The following is an 18,292-nucleotide window of genomic DNA, read 5'->3' as shown; positions in this document are numbered from 1 at the left end:
AGTGAAGGAGAGTTTGAAGGTGATGGATCAACTCGAGGCGGAGAAGGCTGAGCTCGAGGCGCAGAAGGCCGAGCATAAGGCACGGAGAGTCGAACTCGAGAAACTTCTAGAAGCCTCGACTGCGGAGTGGGAGGAGCTGAGGAGGGTCGAGCGAGGGAGCTAGCGCTCCAGGGCGAGGTTAATCAACTCCAAGCTCGCTTGGACGTGGCTGACCCCGAAGTTAGGCGCCTACGGGAGGCTGTTAGGTGTCTAGAGGTCTCTCTTGAGGATGCAGAAGGTGATGCCTCACAACTGGAGAAAGACCTCGCAAGGGTGAAGCACGAAGCTGCTAAGGGGTTGGCTCAACAGCGGATCATTCTAGAGGCCATGGCTGCTACGGATCTAGAGAGGCTGCGAGGAGAACTCGAGACTCGGGCAGCCTCGCAAGTTGCCGCAGCCGTGGCGGCATATAAGGAGTCGGCGGAAAGAGCCAGAGAATTGGACAAGCTATATCTCTTCGGCTATAACACTGACTTTGACACCTGCCTCATTGAGGTCCGAAAGCTTCATCCGGCCGTCAACCTCGATGCTCTTGCTGGGGACGAGGCTGAGGACGCTGAACCGGCTGTGGCTAATGAGCCTGAGAGTGCCCCTCCTATTGTTGAAGCCGCCCCCGATGCTCAGCCCCCCAGCTCGGTGGCTGGTCCCTCTCCTCCGACCCCCCCCCCCCCCCCCCCCTTTCTTTTTACATGGGATGGATAATTTTTTGATGATAACTTTTTAAGTAATGATCTTTTATTCCTTGGTCAGGGGTACAATCTTATGTGTTGATTACTGTATGATGAGTTGTTGATGTTTGAGAGCCAACCCCTTGAGGGGTCGACTATCCACGAATGGTATGCGACGGTCATTTCGTAGACCTTTTAACATATGATGAGCCGACCCCTCTAAAGGATTGGTTCACCTACGGGTTTTTTCTCTGCACATGAGAGGACCCTTGTAGATTTTCGTGGATTAACGATCCGACCCCTTCTTTAAGGGATCGGTCCGTTGGGCTCGCCTTTGCATATGAGAGGTAATTCTTTTCATTTGTAAATAGACTGCACAAGTAGACCATGTAGAACAAGCCTTTTATTAAGCGCCTTAAAAGGCTCAGTAGATCCGAGCTGTACATTTATTGAGAGCCTTAAATGGCCAATAGCTTTTTCTTCAGGGATAGTAGATCTTCAAGTGCTCGACATTCCAGGGGCGAGGAAGTTGATGTCCTTCGAGGTCTTCCAAATGGTAGGAGCCTGGCTTAGTTGATCTAACCACGCGATAAGGCCCTTCCCAATTTGGTCTGAGTGTCCCAGCCCTTGGCTCTGCCGTATTCTGAAAGACGCGGCAGGGGACTAGGTCCCCCGGCCGGAATCGGCTCGTTTTGACCCTGGAATTGTAGAACCACACCACTTGCTGATGCCGAGCGGCGACTTGGAGTCTGGCGACTTCTTTGGCTTCTTCGAGCAGGTTGAGGTTTGCTACGATCTGCTCGGCGTTCTGATCCTCCTGGTAGCTTCTGACCCGGGCTGTTGGGAGGCCGATCTCGACTGGGACGATCACCTCCAAGCCGTAGGATAACGAAAATGGGGTCTCCCCAGTAGACGACTGAGCTGTAGTCTTGTAGGCCTAAAGGACGAATGGGAACTTCTCTGCCCAGTTGCCTTTCGCCTTTTCTAACTTAGTCTTCAGATGGTGTTTGATGACCTTATTTACAGCTTCGACCAGTTCATTGGACTGCGGGTGCCGAGGCGAGGAGTATGCATTTGAGATACCGAGCCCCCTGCACATGCCTCGGAATCTGTCGTTATCAAACTGTTTTCCGTCATTGGAGACGATGGTGCGAGGGATTCCGAATCGACAGATAATATTCTTCCAGACAAAGTCGATCGCCTTCTGTTCTATGATCTTGCCACTGGTTTGGCCTCGGCCCACTTAGTGAAATAGTCGACCGCTATGATAGCGAACTTAACCTGTCATTTCCCTGTGGGCAGAGGTTCGATGATGTCGATCCCCCACTGAGCAAACGGCCATGGTCTGCTCATAGGGGTCATCTCTTCCGTAGGCTGCTTCGGCACAGCGGCAAACCTCTGCTACTTATCACATCTCTGGACGTAGCTCTTGGAGTCTTCCCGAATGGTCGGCCAAACGTACCCCTGTTAGAGTATTTTCAAAGTTAAGGCACTACCACCGGAGTGATTTCCGCAGATTCCCTTGTGGATCTCTCGGATCACGTAGTCTGCTTCATCGGGTTGGAGGCACCTAAGGTAGGGCTGTGAATGCCCCTTCTCGTATAGGATTCCATCCAAAACTATGTATCGTGCAACTCTGATCTTCAGGCATCGAGCCTCTTGTTTGTGTTGGGGGACCTCACCAGTCGTGAGGTAGTTGTAGATTGGATCCATCCAACTCGGAGTGGTATCCATCGGATTGACCATCTCTTGATCAGTTCGGTCGATGCTCGGACTATCCAGAAATTCCACAGGGATGATCCGAGGGATCTTTCCTTCAGCGGCTGAGGCTAACCTTGCAAGGGCGTCAACCCAAGTGTTCTCCGAGCTCCAAAACCTTTCTATCAGCTTCCTAGCCTCGGCCAGGTAAGATACCATCCTTGCCTCCTTGGCTTCATACTTGGTGGAGATGTGGTTTACGACGAGTTGAGAGTCACATCGCACCTCGAGAGATTGGACACCCAAATCAGCTGCCAATCAGAGTCCGGCCAACAAGGCCTCATATTCTGCTTCATTGTTGGAGGCTTTGAAGCTGAGCCTAATCGCATACTGAATGGAGGTTGCATCAGGCGCCACCAGGACAATCCCTGCCCTGACGCACTTAGAGTTTGACGATCCGTCCACATAAAGTACCCATTTACACTCCCCGTCTGACGCCGCGTCTTGGGTAAGCGGAGGAGCTAGCGAGGTTGCGGGAACTTCCTCCGTGTCCGCGTCTGCCGTTTCTGTGTCCGGAGTGGTGAACTCTGCTATGAAGTCGGCCACAACCTGGCCCTTAATTGTGGTCTTCAGACAATATTCGATGTCGAACTCCCTGAGTTCTATCGCCCACTTAGTCAGCAGATTGGAGACCTCGGGCTTTTGGAGGACTTGCCTGAGGGGGGAGTCGGTTAGGACGACAACGGTATGTGCCTGGAATTACGGACGCAGCCTCCGTGCTGAGAAGACTAAGCCGAGTGCTAGCTTCTCCATACTCGGGTATCTGGTCTCGACGGGTACCATTGCCTTACTTACATAATAGGCGGGGTGCTGCTTACCCCCCACTTCCCTGACGAGTGTGAAACTGACGGCCAAGGCAGAGACCGCCAGATATAGGAATAAGGGTTTACCCTCTTCTGGCTTGGATAGCAGGGGAGGCGAACCCAAGTATTGCTTTAACTGCTGGAAGGCTTGCTCACACTTTGGGGTTGTGACCCTTCAACTGCTGGAAGAAGGGGAGGCACTTATCGGTGGCTCGGGATATAAATCGACCGAGCACTGCTACCCGACCAGTGAGGCATTGGATTTCCTTCATAGTCCGAGGTGAGCTCATGTCAAGTAGCACCTTAATCTTCTCGGGATTCGCCTCGATGCCCCTTTAGCTGACTTGAAAACCAAGGAACTTGCCTGAGTCGACTCTGAAGGCACACTTGGCGGGATTCAGCTTCATACAGTACTCTCGGAGGATTGAGAAGGTCTCTTTGAGGTCCGCGATGTGGTCGAACGCCCTGACGCTCTTCACCAGCATGTCGTCGACATAGACTTCCATGGTCCGACCAATCTGCTTGGCAAACATCTGGTTTAGATATGTTGCTCCAGCGTTCTTCAGGCCAAAGGGCATGAGCCGGTAGTAGTAGAGACCCTTATCCGTGACAAAGGTCGTCTTCTGCTTGTCTGGAGGATGCATGACGATCTGATTATACCCGGAGTAGGCATCTAGGAATGAGAGTTGTTTATGCTGCCCTTCCCCTGCTGTTACAGGGACGGAGATGGCCCCTCCGGAGATCACCTTATCCTCGACAAAGCCGTGCAGGGGAGTCTTCACAGGTCGGAGGTGTGACCTGTCAATACCCATCCTTTCGAACACCTCGGAGTCGATGACGTCGGCTGAGCTCCTGGTGTCAACCAAGATGCGGTAAACTTTGTGGTTAGCTATAGTCATAGCCACCATGAGGACATCGTCGTGCGGATGCTGAATTATGCGTGTATCATCCTCTGTAAAGGTCAGACTACAGGGGCTCACTCGAAGTTCTTTCCTCGACCTTTTAGCCAAGTGGACGTAATGTTCAGGGTCCGAGCTCCGAGAGTAAGCTTTGCGAGCCCTATTCAAGTCACCTCCACTAGATGAACCGCAATAGATGGTTCGGATCTCGGCAGGTTCTTCCGCAGTTTTGCTTGGCCGCTCTTCTTTCCGAGCTAACTTCTCTTCCTTGGCGTATCGTCGCAGATGACCTCTACGGCTGAGAGTCTCGATCTCATCCTTGAGATCCACGCATTTGCTCGTATCGTGACCGTGGTCACGATGAAAACGGCAGTACTTGCACTTATCTTGCTGTTCTGTGTCGGTCTTCATGCAAACTGGCCAATGCAAGAGTTTCTGATCCCCGATGTCTAATAGAATCTGCTTAGGAGATGTGTTGAGGGGTGTGTAGGAGCGGAACTTGCTTGCAGGTTTCTTGCTTGGTCGGCGCTCTGATGCAGGACATGAAAATTAAATATGATATGCGAGATTTCAGGCTTAAGATCACATTAGTTCAGAAACAATTACATAAATTCCATATACCATATGAAAGTCCAAACATTCAATTAAGGGGAATCTATGCGGGTCCAGGCCTATACATGATAAGGCTGGATCAATAAAAATTATGAACCAAATGATACTCAAAGATAAGAAATAATCATCCACACATGCATAATAATCAGTCCTTAATCCAAGGGATTCAAAAATTTCAATTCGGGGGACCCTAGGGTAAGAAAATGGGCATAAAATTGGAGATTTGAGTAATTTAGGGTTAGGTTTAGGGATTTTGGGTGAAAGCGGAGTGAAAGAGAAGAGAGAGACGAACCAGAGAAGTACCGCACGCGTGGACAACAACAATGGCCCAAACGCACGTGCGTGTGATCCCGGCCGCACGTGTGTGGAGCCTACTATTCAGAAAAAGGCCACCTTGGCCCTGGTCGGCCAGAGATGGACTCCAAAATTCTCAAATCTCAGCTCGATCCGATGTACGGTTTGCGCGCCCTCCTGTGGGGCCAGATTCTGAAATTCTGCTATGGGGAGGAGAATTGCTGCAATAGATGATTGATTCGAAGTGTAGATGATGGGGTAAGATGAGAAGAAGGGATGGTAGAAGATGGGTAGTAAAGATGGCGATGGATGGGGGCGAATCGGGATAGATGTGGCTTCGCACTACGGTAGTTAACCCTTCGATGAAGGGAGGGCTTCACACCCAATTAGGCTTCACAACTCAGAGAGTAGGAAAATGCAAATTTTTTATTAATCTTCGATGAATCAAAAGAGTTACAAGGGGTGCCTATTTATAGGAAAACCTTATACCCCAAAACTCGCGCCATGTGCGCAATCTGTTACTTGGCGATGAAGTAAACTAAAATAAAAACCAAACAAAGAAATCTAAAGTGTTCATGATGTTCTAAATAATAACAATAAGCAAAATCTAAAATATGAAATCAATCCGACTAGTGGGCCACGATCATGAGATCCCATGATGGACTTTTTTTGACTAACGGGCCCACTCTTTTGAATCAAAACTTCATCTTCTAGCTAGGAGGCCCTCCCTAGATGTCGTTATCGATCTAGATCGACAGTGGGGCCGTCCTTCTGGCGTACGAGCGTGGGAGGGGTGGTGTGCGTGCACGTGTGGACGGCGTGCGCGGGATGTCCCCATCACCCTCGCGAGCGGCTCAGTCGTCAGTTCTCTTGCTGGATGACTGAGGCTCTTCGTTCTTCGGTTTCTTCTCCTTGGATGACTGCTTAGGCACTTGGACGTTCCTGCGGGAGTTGGAGAACTCCTCGGCATTGGTGTATCTCTGAGCCCTGCTGATGAACTCGGCCAAGGTGGTAGGTGGATTCTTTCTAATCGAGAAGGTGAACTTCCCTTCTCTGAGCCCTTCGAACATGGCCGAGAGTGCCATTTTGTCATCGTAGTCTTCCACTAACAACGCCTCTTCGTTGAAGTGGGCAATGAAGTCCTTTAGTGACTCATTGTTCCCTTGCTTTCGACTCTTCTTACCAGAGATGAACTGGGTAAGGAACAATCTGCTGAGCTCTGCGAAGGAGTCAACCGACGTTGGTTTGAGCTCTCGATACCAACTCCGGGCAGACCCGGAGAGGGTTATCAAGAAAGCTTTACACATCATTGCATCCGTGGTCGACTGGATCTGCATTCATGAACCGTAAGACTTTACATGCTCCGACGGGTCTCCAGACCCCGAGAATTGGATGACGGGAGGCATCCTGAACCTCGGCGGCATCACCTCATCCATGATTTCTGAGGTAAAGGGAGGCTTGGTCTCTTCCATCATCGCTTGGATTGCAGTTGGGACGGACGCAAATTGCTGATTCTTCTGAATTGTCTTGAACTGGTCACGGAGTTCCTTAAGCTGAGCTTCCCAATTTTTCTGGTTCTCAGCTACTATCTCTTGGGGTGCTTCCGTCACCTCGGGTGCTCTGCCCTGTCTTCTCCTCTCCAGTCGATGTCAGAGGTCGGTGGGGGCCAGAGCCGAAGTGACGGACACATAGGACGGCTCTGCATCCCGAGCAAGTTCCAGGACTCAGGTGGACCGATTCTGGGACACTACATTGTGCGTAGGTGGTTGGGAGCTCGTGCGGACTGTGCCTGTGACCCTCTGGCCCGGGAACTGACTTGCAGTGGTCGTTCCTTGGGCGCCGGGGTGGCTTCCACCATATTAAGAAGTGGCTGTTGGTTTTGCTGCGCCTTCATTCGGCTGATTTAGTCCTTTAGCATCTGGACTTCATTTTGTAGGGCCTTATACTTTCCTCCTCGGCTCCGAGTCCGTTGGGATGGACCTATTAGAGCCGATTCGGTATGCAGCAACGAAGAAAACCGAGGTCGTAGTTCGCTGAATGAAGCTGAGGACAAGGACCGAAGCTCGGCTCGGCCATCCTTCTTCGGATGAGGATGAGGGTTTGGATCCGCCAATGAGGGCTGTAGTTTGGAGTCGTGATCCATTAATGGAGAGCTCGTCTCAGCTAGCCTGCAGTCATAACTCGGGGTCGGCTCATACTTGATGCGGTGTTCTCATTCCAAGGCCTTATTAACTAAGGAATTTGGGTCTAAGTCGTGTAATGTAGAGAGAGGATGCTAGAGATTGCATACCTGTAGCAATGGGGTCCCCTGGTATTTATACCTGTAGGTAGAGAGGATCGCGTCCGTCAATTTCAGCATGATTTATTCAATCATACAGATACTGTAATCGTGGAGATATTATTCGTAATTTTAGGGTCGTGCGGCGTATTGTGTCTTAAGGGCGCGTATCCTCGGGCGAGATCTTCAGTCACGTCCGCATTTAGGATAGTGCCCAAACTCGGTACTCGGAGCAATATGATCTGAGCTCGGCCTCGTCTTTGTTTAAGCCCGTGACCAAGTACTTGTAGTTGGAGTTCGTCATCAGATCACCGGGGTCGGAGTTCGCTGAATGAAGCTGAGGACAAGGACCGGAGCTTGGCTCAGCCATCCTTCTTCAGATGAGGATGAGGGTTCGGATCGGCCAATCAGGGCTGTAGTTCGGAGTCGTGATCCATTAATGGAGAGCTCGTCTCAGCTAGCCTGCAGTCATAACTTGGGGTCGGCTCATACTTGATGCGGTGTTCTCATTCCAAGGCCTTATTAACTGATTTGGGTAGCTCAAGCCGACCCTGATTATCCTTGTTCAGATTTCCCCATAACAATAACTATCTTCATTTGTCTGTACACTATATGAGGACATTTTATTTAAAACAATGAACGCACCTTTCATCGCCCCAAAACAATGTTCAAGCACATTTTGCAATGAAGTATGTCAAAGATTAAAAACTCAATTAGAATGTTCCTTTCTTTTTTGTTACGAGTTTTCTTCACTCCTATTATTTTGTTTGCTTTAGTTGAAAATTTTCTTAATACTTATCTTTCTTATATTAGTTAACAAATGGCCAAAACAATGAAATATTTTGGATGCCACTTATGACCGTTATCTCCTTGATGTTTTAGTCGCATGAGAAGTGAAGTAAAAGAAGGTGGGAAATACATATCATCGATAGGATTTGATAGAGACAATGATTTTAATGAATGCACAATTTAATTAATTTGAATAGATCACTTAAAACGTGGTTGAAGCATTTTTGAAGATAGTGACTAGGAATGAAGAACCTCCTCTTTGGTTTTTGTTGGCATCCATGAACACAAATGATAGTTGCTGGCAAACTTGTTTGAGCATTCTATCTTCAAATATCATGTTATTTATGGAGTTAAGTTTTGAACATATCTACTTAATAAGATAATAAACATATCTACTTAATAAGATAATAAATATATAACAAATGTGATCCATGCGGATGCATTCAAGAGCTTGAATTTATAAGACATGCGTCCAACCAAATTGGGATGCTCGTTTTGCCATTACTAGCGAAGTATTATTGTCTTAAATAATCTATTGTTGAATGTCTTAAAGAAGGTACTCACATAATTTGGAATGTATATGTACCACATATAATGCAAGTAGTAGGGGATAATTTTACGCCCGCAATTAGTTTCTATAGGATGGAGAACTTTGAATATTCAAAGGGCATGGGAAGTCATTTTAAATGAAGTCAGGGTTTTTCGGGAACTAGAAAATGTGCCTCGTCTAAGTATGGTTTAAAATTTTTCCACAAGAAAGCCTTTAAATGGCTCAAAATTTACCCATGACCAATGTTTGGCCAATTTTACCCCTATAATAGTAATGTGAGGAGATGTAAGCTTTGCTTTTTCCATGGGCATCATTTCCCTTCTTGTAGAGAACTCTGAATACTTAAAAGGCATGGAGACATTTTAAATGAAGTCGAGGGTACTTTAGGAACTAGAAAATGTTGTCGTTGTCCAAGGTACAGTTCAGATTTCATTTGTAAAAAGCCTTTAAACTACTTAGTTTTTTTCCACCACCAGTGTTTGCCCAAATTTACCCTTACAATAGTGATATGAAGAGATGCAAGCTTTGGTTTTTTGGAGGACATTTTTGTCATTTTCAATTCCTTTATGTGAGTAGCCTGCACCCACCTCTCCTCTTTGTATGTAGCTTGTATGAAACATATTACTAGGGTGCCCATGCAACAAAGGCTTTGTGGGGTCCACCATGTTGACTATGTGACATTCAACTTGTACATCTATTGCACCCCCTCTCCTCTTTGCGTGTAGCTTGCATGAAACATATTACTAGGGTGCCCATGCAACAAAGGCTCTGTGGGGTCCACCATGTTGACTATGTGACATTCAGCTAGTACATCTATTGCATCGGCTTATGTTATGATATCAACCAAAAAATGAGGCAGATCGGAGAGTAGGCCATAGCATCGGAAGAGTGGAAGTGGGTTGTGAACTGTCGAAACCATTTTGTGCCCCCCCCCCCCCCCCCCGTAGCCTGCACCTTTTCCCTCAGTCTCTCTTCCCTTCTCTCTCCATGTTCCTTGCACGCGCCACATCCCCTAGTTTTTTTTATTTTAGACTAACGTGGGTGGTGGATGGAATGCAATTGAATCACTTGCTTTGTAGTTATTTACTGACATCTAATCCTAAACAGGCTTAATGTAATGTGATTAAAAAACACCAATAGTCCTAGATAGTCTTTTAGCAAACAACAGATAGGCCTGACCAAGACACTATTGACCTAGCCAAATACGACTAAGACAAGCCTGACTTAGACGTATTGTCAAGGACTAAACTTTTGCTGCTAGCAAACGGCCCCTAAATTCAACAACCAAATGCTTCAAAAGAGTAAATAAAGGAAAATTTTGATGGAATAGAATTGAAGTTGCATGATATCTACACCCTCTAGTGGTAATGTCTTATAGACTTTTGGAAGGTGAGTTACAGTGTGAAAATGATAATTCTTCCTCTACCAGTGAGGTGCTTTTGGAAGCAAGAAATTTTTTGAATCAAAGACTTCTCTAGGAGGAAATATTCTGGATGCAAAAAATCATTAAGTGGCTGAAGGAGGGTGTCATGGATGCAAGGTTTTTTCACATGTTGTTTCTGGATAGACGAAAGCTATTATTGCAAGAATTAGAAACTCGAATGGTGACTGGTAGGAGGAATTGATTACAACAAACAGAAGCCTAATTCGTTATTCCACAAGCAGTTCTATTGTGAAGTGGAGGAGAAAGTTCGATCTTCTAAATGTGATTCCTAAGGTGGTGAAAGAAGATGATACCTTCATACTCATGAGGTGCCCAAACAAGGTGGAAATAAAAAAATTTCAGTATTTGGTATGAATGGCAGTAGTTCACCTGGTCCATATGGAATCTCAGGTCCTTTTTTTCCAGCTTTTGTTGGTGTATCATCAAATCAGACTTGTGTGCTTCTCTTTGGGATTTATTTTTTCAGGGCAGCTTTTAAGCTACTTTTCCTTTATGCTTATTGCTTTTATCCGTAAAAATGACGTTCATGTGAGTTTGAAGACTTCTGACCATTAGCTTATGTAATGTGTCATATAAATTTATCTCTAAGATTTTGGCCAATAGATTGGGGGATATTCTGTTGAAGATTCTCGGAGGATCAAGCTACATTTTTTGAGGCAGAAGCATTATTGAAAATATCTCTTGCTTAGGAAATGATCCAAGAGCTAGATAGAAAAGTAAAGGGTGGAAAAGTGATGATCAAGTTTGATTTGTCCAAGGTGTGTGACCATATTGAGTGGGGATGTCCAAGTTTGGTTTTTGTGAAGATTGGATTTCTTCAGTTCCTAAAATTTTCAACATTTGTTAACTTGTCGTGGTTCTTAATTGTCTTAGGGTTTAAGGCAAGGTGACTCCCTTTCTCCATTATTGTTCATCTAGTAAAAGAGGTATTAAAGTAGAGGGATAAAAAAGATGTTCTTGGATGGCAAGGAGGAATATTTTCATGAAGGGCTGGTTGAATTCCTCTCTCTCATCTGTTATTCATAGACGTATTGGAGAGACGGAATATGATATTCTTTTTTTATTTTTTATTTTTTATTTTAAAGCTCTAATAGGCAGAATATCTCTTGCAAAAGTTATCATTGAGCCGTATTTCCCTTCCCCTTCGGCATGTTAGAGCTAAAAAGATTATTTTGGTGGTTTGGATCAAACCCTTGAAAGTTAGCTTGAACTCGATGTAGATGGGGTTGTTCTAGGGAACCTAGGTATGGTGGTATAGGGAGTGCTTTTTTTGTGATTAGAAGGGCCTTTTGTCTTCACTTTCTCCCAATATTATGAAACTAGTGGGACCCACGATTGATGCCCTTGTGAGGTCGAGCTATGTGGGCCCCACCGCGATTTATGCCAGAAATCCATGCCATCAATCAGATGAACCCTTCCATGGTGGGTCACGGGCCTAAAAATCGGGCAACCCATGACTTAAGTGAGCCACACCACAAACAATAGTTGAGAGTGGATACCCACCCATTGAAACCTTTATGATCGCTTACAAGGCCCATTGAGATGTGGTTCAGACATCCAACCCATCCATTATGTGTGTCTCACTTGGATGAGGGGTCACACCAAGTTTTAGCCGCATCCAAAACTCACGTGGGCCCCACCAAGTGCTTTTAGATGTTTTAGGCATGATTTCACACGGTTTGAGTGTGACCCGCATAATTCCGGATACAGCTGATTTTTGGGATATCCCATTACCTAAAGGTGACCCACTTGATGCACGGTGTGGATGTCCGACATATATCATAGTGGGGCCCATAAAGATGGGCCTCATGGGAATCTACCCATGAGGTCAACTTCACAGTACCTTTTCTTGTGGAGTGGAATGAAGATGTTCAAAGGAGGTCACCTAGCTCGAGGGTAGAATGGCTTTGAGCTGGTCATTGGGAGGTGACCCATCCAACCATCCATCCATGCATGCACATTCATACATTCAAACACACGTGCATGATCCATCCATCCATCCATACATCAAACCATCCATCCATGCATGCATGCATACATACAATGACACACACACACACATGCATGATCCATCCATCCATACACACACACACATACATCTAACCATTTATCCATCCATCCAACCAGCCATTTATTCATCCATGCATACATCCATGATCCATCCGTTCATCCATGCATGCATACATATACCAACATGCATTTCATCATACAATCACACACCCATAAAAGATTTTGAAATGGGAAATTTTTTAATGAAAAGATTTTTGGCGATACATTGCCAAATGTTATCGAAATACCACCGATATATTGGCAATACAAGCGATGCCTAGAATTTACATAGTCGAAAACATTAGTGATACATTGGTGATATCAATACGTTGGCGATACTAACGATATATTGCCAATACCTTGAATTTCTGATACTACCTGTGTTATTGATATCGCTGAGCTAGCGATACCAATAATATCAGCAATATTATTGATAATATTGCTGATACTTGGAACATTTGATTGGTGGACATGATGGACAATTAAAATGAAAAAAAAGGTCAAAATTCAAAAAACAATGTCCTTTTGTTGAAGGTTAGGATCGCCAATTCAATCTGATTTTCTCTCTATGCTGCAGCATATGAAATGGCCGCTATTTTCGTTCATTGGCAGCCTGCCTGTTAGTTGACCATTCAGATTTCTTGACCATGGATCTACTACACATGGTCACATTTGACACATGAATGTAATACCACATACTCACTAGATTAGCACTTCTACTGACGTGCAATATATGTGTAGGGTTCCTCTAAGATATGGTTGTACTCAATATAAAATTGTTCATCTAACTGCCACTTCCACTCACACGCCATGGTCATTCAAGAGCTTCTTGTTGGTGTGATTTTTGGATAGTGGCCATTCAATAATTAACCAAATGGATGGCCAATCTAGATCACCAAGCTAAGTTCCATCTATCCAATTAAGAGGGAGCGTGATTTGTAGCATTACGCACTGTGTAGGATAATAGAGAAAGAGATACTATGTTGTAACAAAGAAAGAAAGAAAAGAAAAGAAAAGAAAAAGAGATTCACACTCTTGAGAGAACTAACCGTGCTTTGGTTCTAGTTCATGCAGAAGTCTATGAATGTGTAGCACAGCTTTAAATGATCTAGAAGTCTATGAATGTGTAGCACAGCTTTAAATGATCTAGACTGTTCGTCTAGTGGCCTCTTTGCGATAGTACTAAAATAATCATGTTTTTAGGGCCTATAAATAACATGAAATTTACAAAACAACAATAAAAATCATCATCATCATCATCTAAACATTATCCCAAGTAATTGGTATTGGCTAAAAAAATAAAATAATAAATAAAATTGGAATCACATTAATTGCATACCTTGTTGTCTTCTTCATCATCTTCATTGCTGTCTTGGATTGTTAGATTTAGTTACGGATGAAGTTTTCTTTAAATAGGCATGCGGTTACGGTAACCATTGAAGAAGCGGGATGGTGGACCATGCTGTTGAGATACATGGTAGTTACCTAACTTCCTAGCATGCGTGTAAGAGGAGGGGAGTGGGGGAAAAATATAAAACAGAAAAAGAAAAAAAAAAAAATTGTCAGTAGCTACCATGCAATGTCCCCTTTCCAAAATGTGGTATGGGGTCCACCATAATGTAATGTGTGAATGACATCCAATCTGTCCATCATCTCAGCCTGTTCATGTTATCCTTGTAGCCCACAAATCATGCCCTTCCAAAACTCAGGTGGGCCACACCATGTTAAACCGTCCCTAAAACTACCAAATCACATGGTGTGACCCACTTGACTTTTAGAATGCCATGATTGTCATGGTGTCTTGCATATTCTGAATGGAACAGATGGCATATGAAAGTTACTGTAGGCCTCACACTCGGACTGAAAGGTTTTATTGGTTGGCATACCCATCCCAACTGTTTGCTATGGGATGGTCAACTATAGTTTTGGATGGGCCCAATTTTTAGCACTAGTACTTAATAACATAAGTCGCACTTGAAGGAATGGATGGCACACAACACAGTGGACACACAGAGTACACAGTTTCACCTGCTGCATATAATAGGTGTTCTAGAGTTTTCCAGTTTCTTCCAAAGTAACCAAAACAGCGTATGTAATAGACTATTAGTAGCTCTTGATTGTAATCAACCTATGTAATAGACTATTAGTAGCTCTTGATTGAAATCAACCTATGTAATAGTCTATTACATTACACCTGTGGGAAGTTTGTTCTCTTATTGCTGAACCCCAGCCTGGCTAAATGCAGGTTGCATCAGGTTGGCAGCCAGCGTCAAACTTATGCCAGAACTTTCATCATGAATCTGAACAATATGACTTTCCGAAATCATGCTAGAGCATTCCCTGGAAGTGACACGCTGCATCGAAGAAAAGACTTGATACTAAAGGTCTGGCCCTTAGTGGAATGGCGGAACAGGATTCATGTAGCCAACCCCAAATAATTGGGATAAGGCTTAGATGATGATGATGTTAGCTTCTGATTACTGGTTGTTTGTTTTGTTAATTCAGACAACTGATTATTTTTCATCTTGACCATTCATTAAGTGTCCAAAGATCAACTATTTGGAGAATAAAATGAGTGTTTTTTTTTTTGGTTTGTTTACGATGCATGCATAAACCCTTGCACTGCTGTATAGTTACAAAATCCTAAATGAGGTGGGATGAGAGGTTCCCTCTCACTTGTGAATAAAAGAGTGCTCTTTGAAGTGCAAAAGTGAATGGTGTATGTCTTGGTGCACATGATAAAGGCATCTTAGATCTTTGATGGTTTATCTGGACCATCCAAAATGTGAATTCTACTACAGATGGAAAATAGGTTAAAATCCATGATTATTTCACAATTGTCACTAATTTAATAGCATCCTCACAGTGGATGGTAAAAAACTATGTTATTTATGGCTGACATTTGTCAAGGAAAACTGAAGAACTGTGATCTATTTAATGATCCAATCAATATCTTCTTTTAAAAACGTGGGCCATCCGCAATAGGGTTGACATGACAGACATTATCGATTGGTCACACGCTTCACATCATCCCGTCTCTTGTGCTTGCAAGTTCCAAGGAGAGATTGCAATGTGAGTGGTGTGGTTACTACTCTCTAAATAGAAAAAAAAAGAAAAAGAAAAAGAAAGTGAAGAAAGAGAGGAAAAAAGAGAAAATGGGACAGAACTTGGGTAGTGCTGCCACCTCAGCAGGCCCTGTCCAAAGGGGCTCCTCATTTTCTTTTATTTAAGATTTGCTCTAATGTGGTTGCGGAGCTTTGTGCATTACTGATGGCATTAGATTGGCATTGGATTTGATACCTAAAATCTTATAGTGGGAAGCAATTGTAGGGTGTTCATTGATATGATCTAGTCATGGCAATTCAAAATATGGAAGGCTGGTTCTGGCAGGTAGAGTTGAAGGCTGTTCAGTTGAATTAATCTTGCTCTTTGAAGCACATATTTCAAGCAGGAATAGAATGGCAGATTCTTTAGCTAAGTGGGGTGGAGATTTGGCAACAAATTTTTTCTTCCATTTTTCTTCTGGTCTCCCTGAGATGGCTATAATTTCTCTTTCCTGATTCCCAAGTCTTGTATGATCCCTGAGTTTGATTTTCTTTTTCTGTCCCTTCTTTTTTTCTTTTTTGTAAATGTATTTCATGTTTCTTTATAAGCTTCTGGTATCGCCCTCCCCCCCCCCTTCAAAAAAAAAAAAAACAAAGAAAAAGGAAAGAAAGAAAAAAGAAGAAGAAGAAAGTGGCATCTTTTTACTGATAGAACAGTGACTCCCACATTTATATAAGATGTAAATAGTATTATATCCCATCAGGTAAAGCAAAAAAAAGAGTAGGAAATATGGTTCCAAGGAGTTCTAAGCACAAATCTTTAAAGAAAGAGACTTTCCTTTCAAGAATCCTCAAATTTGAAGTGCTAGTCCGTGGTTTTCTTTCTTTCTTTCTTTCTTTTTTTGGAAGTCCGTGGTTTGGAGCTGGTGTTAGGCACAATTGAAGAATCCTTCAACGAAGCTCTCGATCTCAGTTTAGGTATTTTATTTCTCATATTTCTGCTTCATTTGTTTTCCTTACATCAATCTCTCTAACCAAAATGCAAATGGGTAGACATAATTTACTACTAAAACAATATGTTTACTTCAAAAGTAACTGGGGACATAATTTTAACCCCCGCAATGTTCACTAGGCTACTACATGGTGTGATACAATATGGACATGGTTTCAATTTCACCACCGTTGTATTTCTGAGATCCAACCCTTAAAAATCCTAAAAGAACAAGTATACTTACTGAAATTTTCAAGGGCCAGATCTCTGAAGTCCAAGCATGCTGGAGTAAGAGACACGGTGACTGCATTTCCTCAAGTGTTGAAAGACGGTGACTGCATTTTACTCCTCAACAATCTCCTTTTCATTGTACATATAAATAAATTTATAAAATAATATATTTGAACATTTGATACTATGCTAAAATACTACAAAACTAATTCATTAGCAGACACTAGAGACAATCATTTAGCCACCATGGAACCAAGTTGGTTCCTCGAAAGCAAAATCTGCATTACAGGTTATTAGTTTTTATAATAGGAATTACAAGGTCTTACCTGAACTTCCTTATGCAGAAACATTGCTTCCAACCAACCAGGGAAACTAAGGTTAGACTGAAAATATTTATCTTGTATTACCTTTAATTTTTAGAGTGTGAGTTACAAGAGGCCTGTACTTGCAGCTGGACTTCATAATGTTGAAGCTTTCCTACTCCAACAGAATAACCTTGGTACTCTTTGGCTCTACCCAAACCTATCCTCAAATATCTTCCTATGTTAAGAAGCAAATCTGTTTAGGTGGAATTGGCAAGAAAGGACTCATAGAGGCAACCCCAACTTCTTTGAAGAAGAAAGGATTTGTAAAGGAGACACGACAGAATCATTCACTTGCTGTGTTTTGTGCCTTAGGAATGGTCAAAGTATTCATAAAGATGACCCCACTTAACTGACGGCAACAATGATGAGATAATATAAATATGGCTTGAGCATTTGTGGAAATGCCCTTTGTTTCTATGCCCTGTTACTTGCTCTTTATTTAATTATTTATTTCTAAATTAAGTAACAAATAACCATTAGATCTGTAATACCATCCAGCCACTGGAAAACTATATTTAGCTGATGCTTGGTTGTGCCTTTTCATGTAATCTAAAATGTGGAATCTCACAAACAAGTGCAGAAGATGCCCACCATACAGGTAAACCTAACATCATTCGTCTGTTAGGGTGCGTTTGGTTGCATCAAACATCATGATGTTTCATGGCATTTTGCTCCAAATTAACTAATTTATCATGAAATATATGGTGCAATCATGAAATATCTTGAAATTTCATTACATTTAGTACAACCAAACATGCCCTTAATAAATGAGTTTTCTTCACTAGTTCAATGATTACAACGTGAATGTTGCAGTTGTGGAAGGATGGCATCAAACAGGCCGAGGTAATTGGGGGCCACAAAGCATGGTTGGTAGTTGGTGACGTCCGTGAAATGATCGAGAATGAGGGCTGATCTATTGGTGTATCCTCTATTTATTACTTGAATAGTTTTTTTTTTTTTCGTTTCGTTTTGTTGTTGTTGTTGTTGTTGTTGTTGCAGGTTTACAGTTTAATCACATGAAAAACCACATTGTATAATTTTCATATCCAATAAATTATTATATGAAATTTTCGCCTTTCAAACTCCTTTGCGAAATTTGTTGACATGCATTAAAGTGGTTTGACATATTTAGTAGTTTTGTAAAACCCACACGCTTGTATATCCTCTACATTCAAGTGCAAGTGGGTGCGGGATTCCATCAGGTGGAACACACAGGTTGAGTCTTCTGCATAAAAACTCTGGCTGTTTCACTTGGGTGGGGCACAATATAGAAAACAAATGGATGGTGAAAACAAAATTTTAATTTTTAATTTCTAATTTCTAGCCATTCATTCCTTTTGTTCACCGAGGAAGTGAAATGGCCTGATTTTTGTCCAAACGATCTAAACACTGTGGGCCACCTGATGGAAATCTTGTTACTCACAAACATTTCCTGTATGAACATGTGCTTGGTAGTAGATTGGTATGGCTGTAGACTA

General features: G+C 43.3%; 1 protein-coding gene across 5 annotated transcripts in view; it reads left to right on the top strand.

Annotated features, from left to right (window-relative positions):
* LOC131226179 (thioredoxin-like 3-2, chloroplastic) overlaps positions 1 to 17,896 on the top strand; it is a 29,980-nt gene extending 12,084 nt beyond the window's left edge. The window contains exons 4-5 of one of the 5 annotated variants that reach the window (XM_058221930.1): positions 17,395 to 17,412; positions 17,628 to 17,896. In XM_058221930.1, coding sequence (XP_058077913.1) covers positions 17,395 to 17,412; positions 17,628 to 17,726 — 117 coding nt within the window. In that variant the 3' untranslated portion in view covers positions 17,727 to 17,896. Of the gene's footprint in view, positions 1 to 14,428; positions 15,321 to 15,513; positions 15,808 to 16,136; positions 16,521 to 17,394; positions 17,413 to 17,627 lie in introns of those variants that run through there. The other 4 variants (XM_058221931.1, XM_058221934.1, XM_058221935.1 and 1 more) reach the window with 4 other exon arrangements.
* Positions 17,897 to 18,292: the final 396 nt, after the last annotated feature.

This window comes from Magnolia sinica, chromosome 14 (assembly GCF_029962835.1).
Source record: "Magnolia sinica isolate HGM2019 chromosome 14, MsV1, whole genome shotgun sequence".
NCBI lineage: Eukaryota > Viridiplantae > Streptophyta > Magnoliopsida > Magnoliales > Magnoliaceae > Magnolia > Magnolia sinica.
Note: the sequence above shows the minus strand (reverse complement) of the source record. Positions and strands in the feature narration are given on the sequence as shown.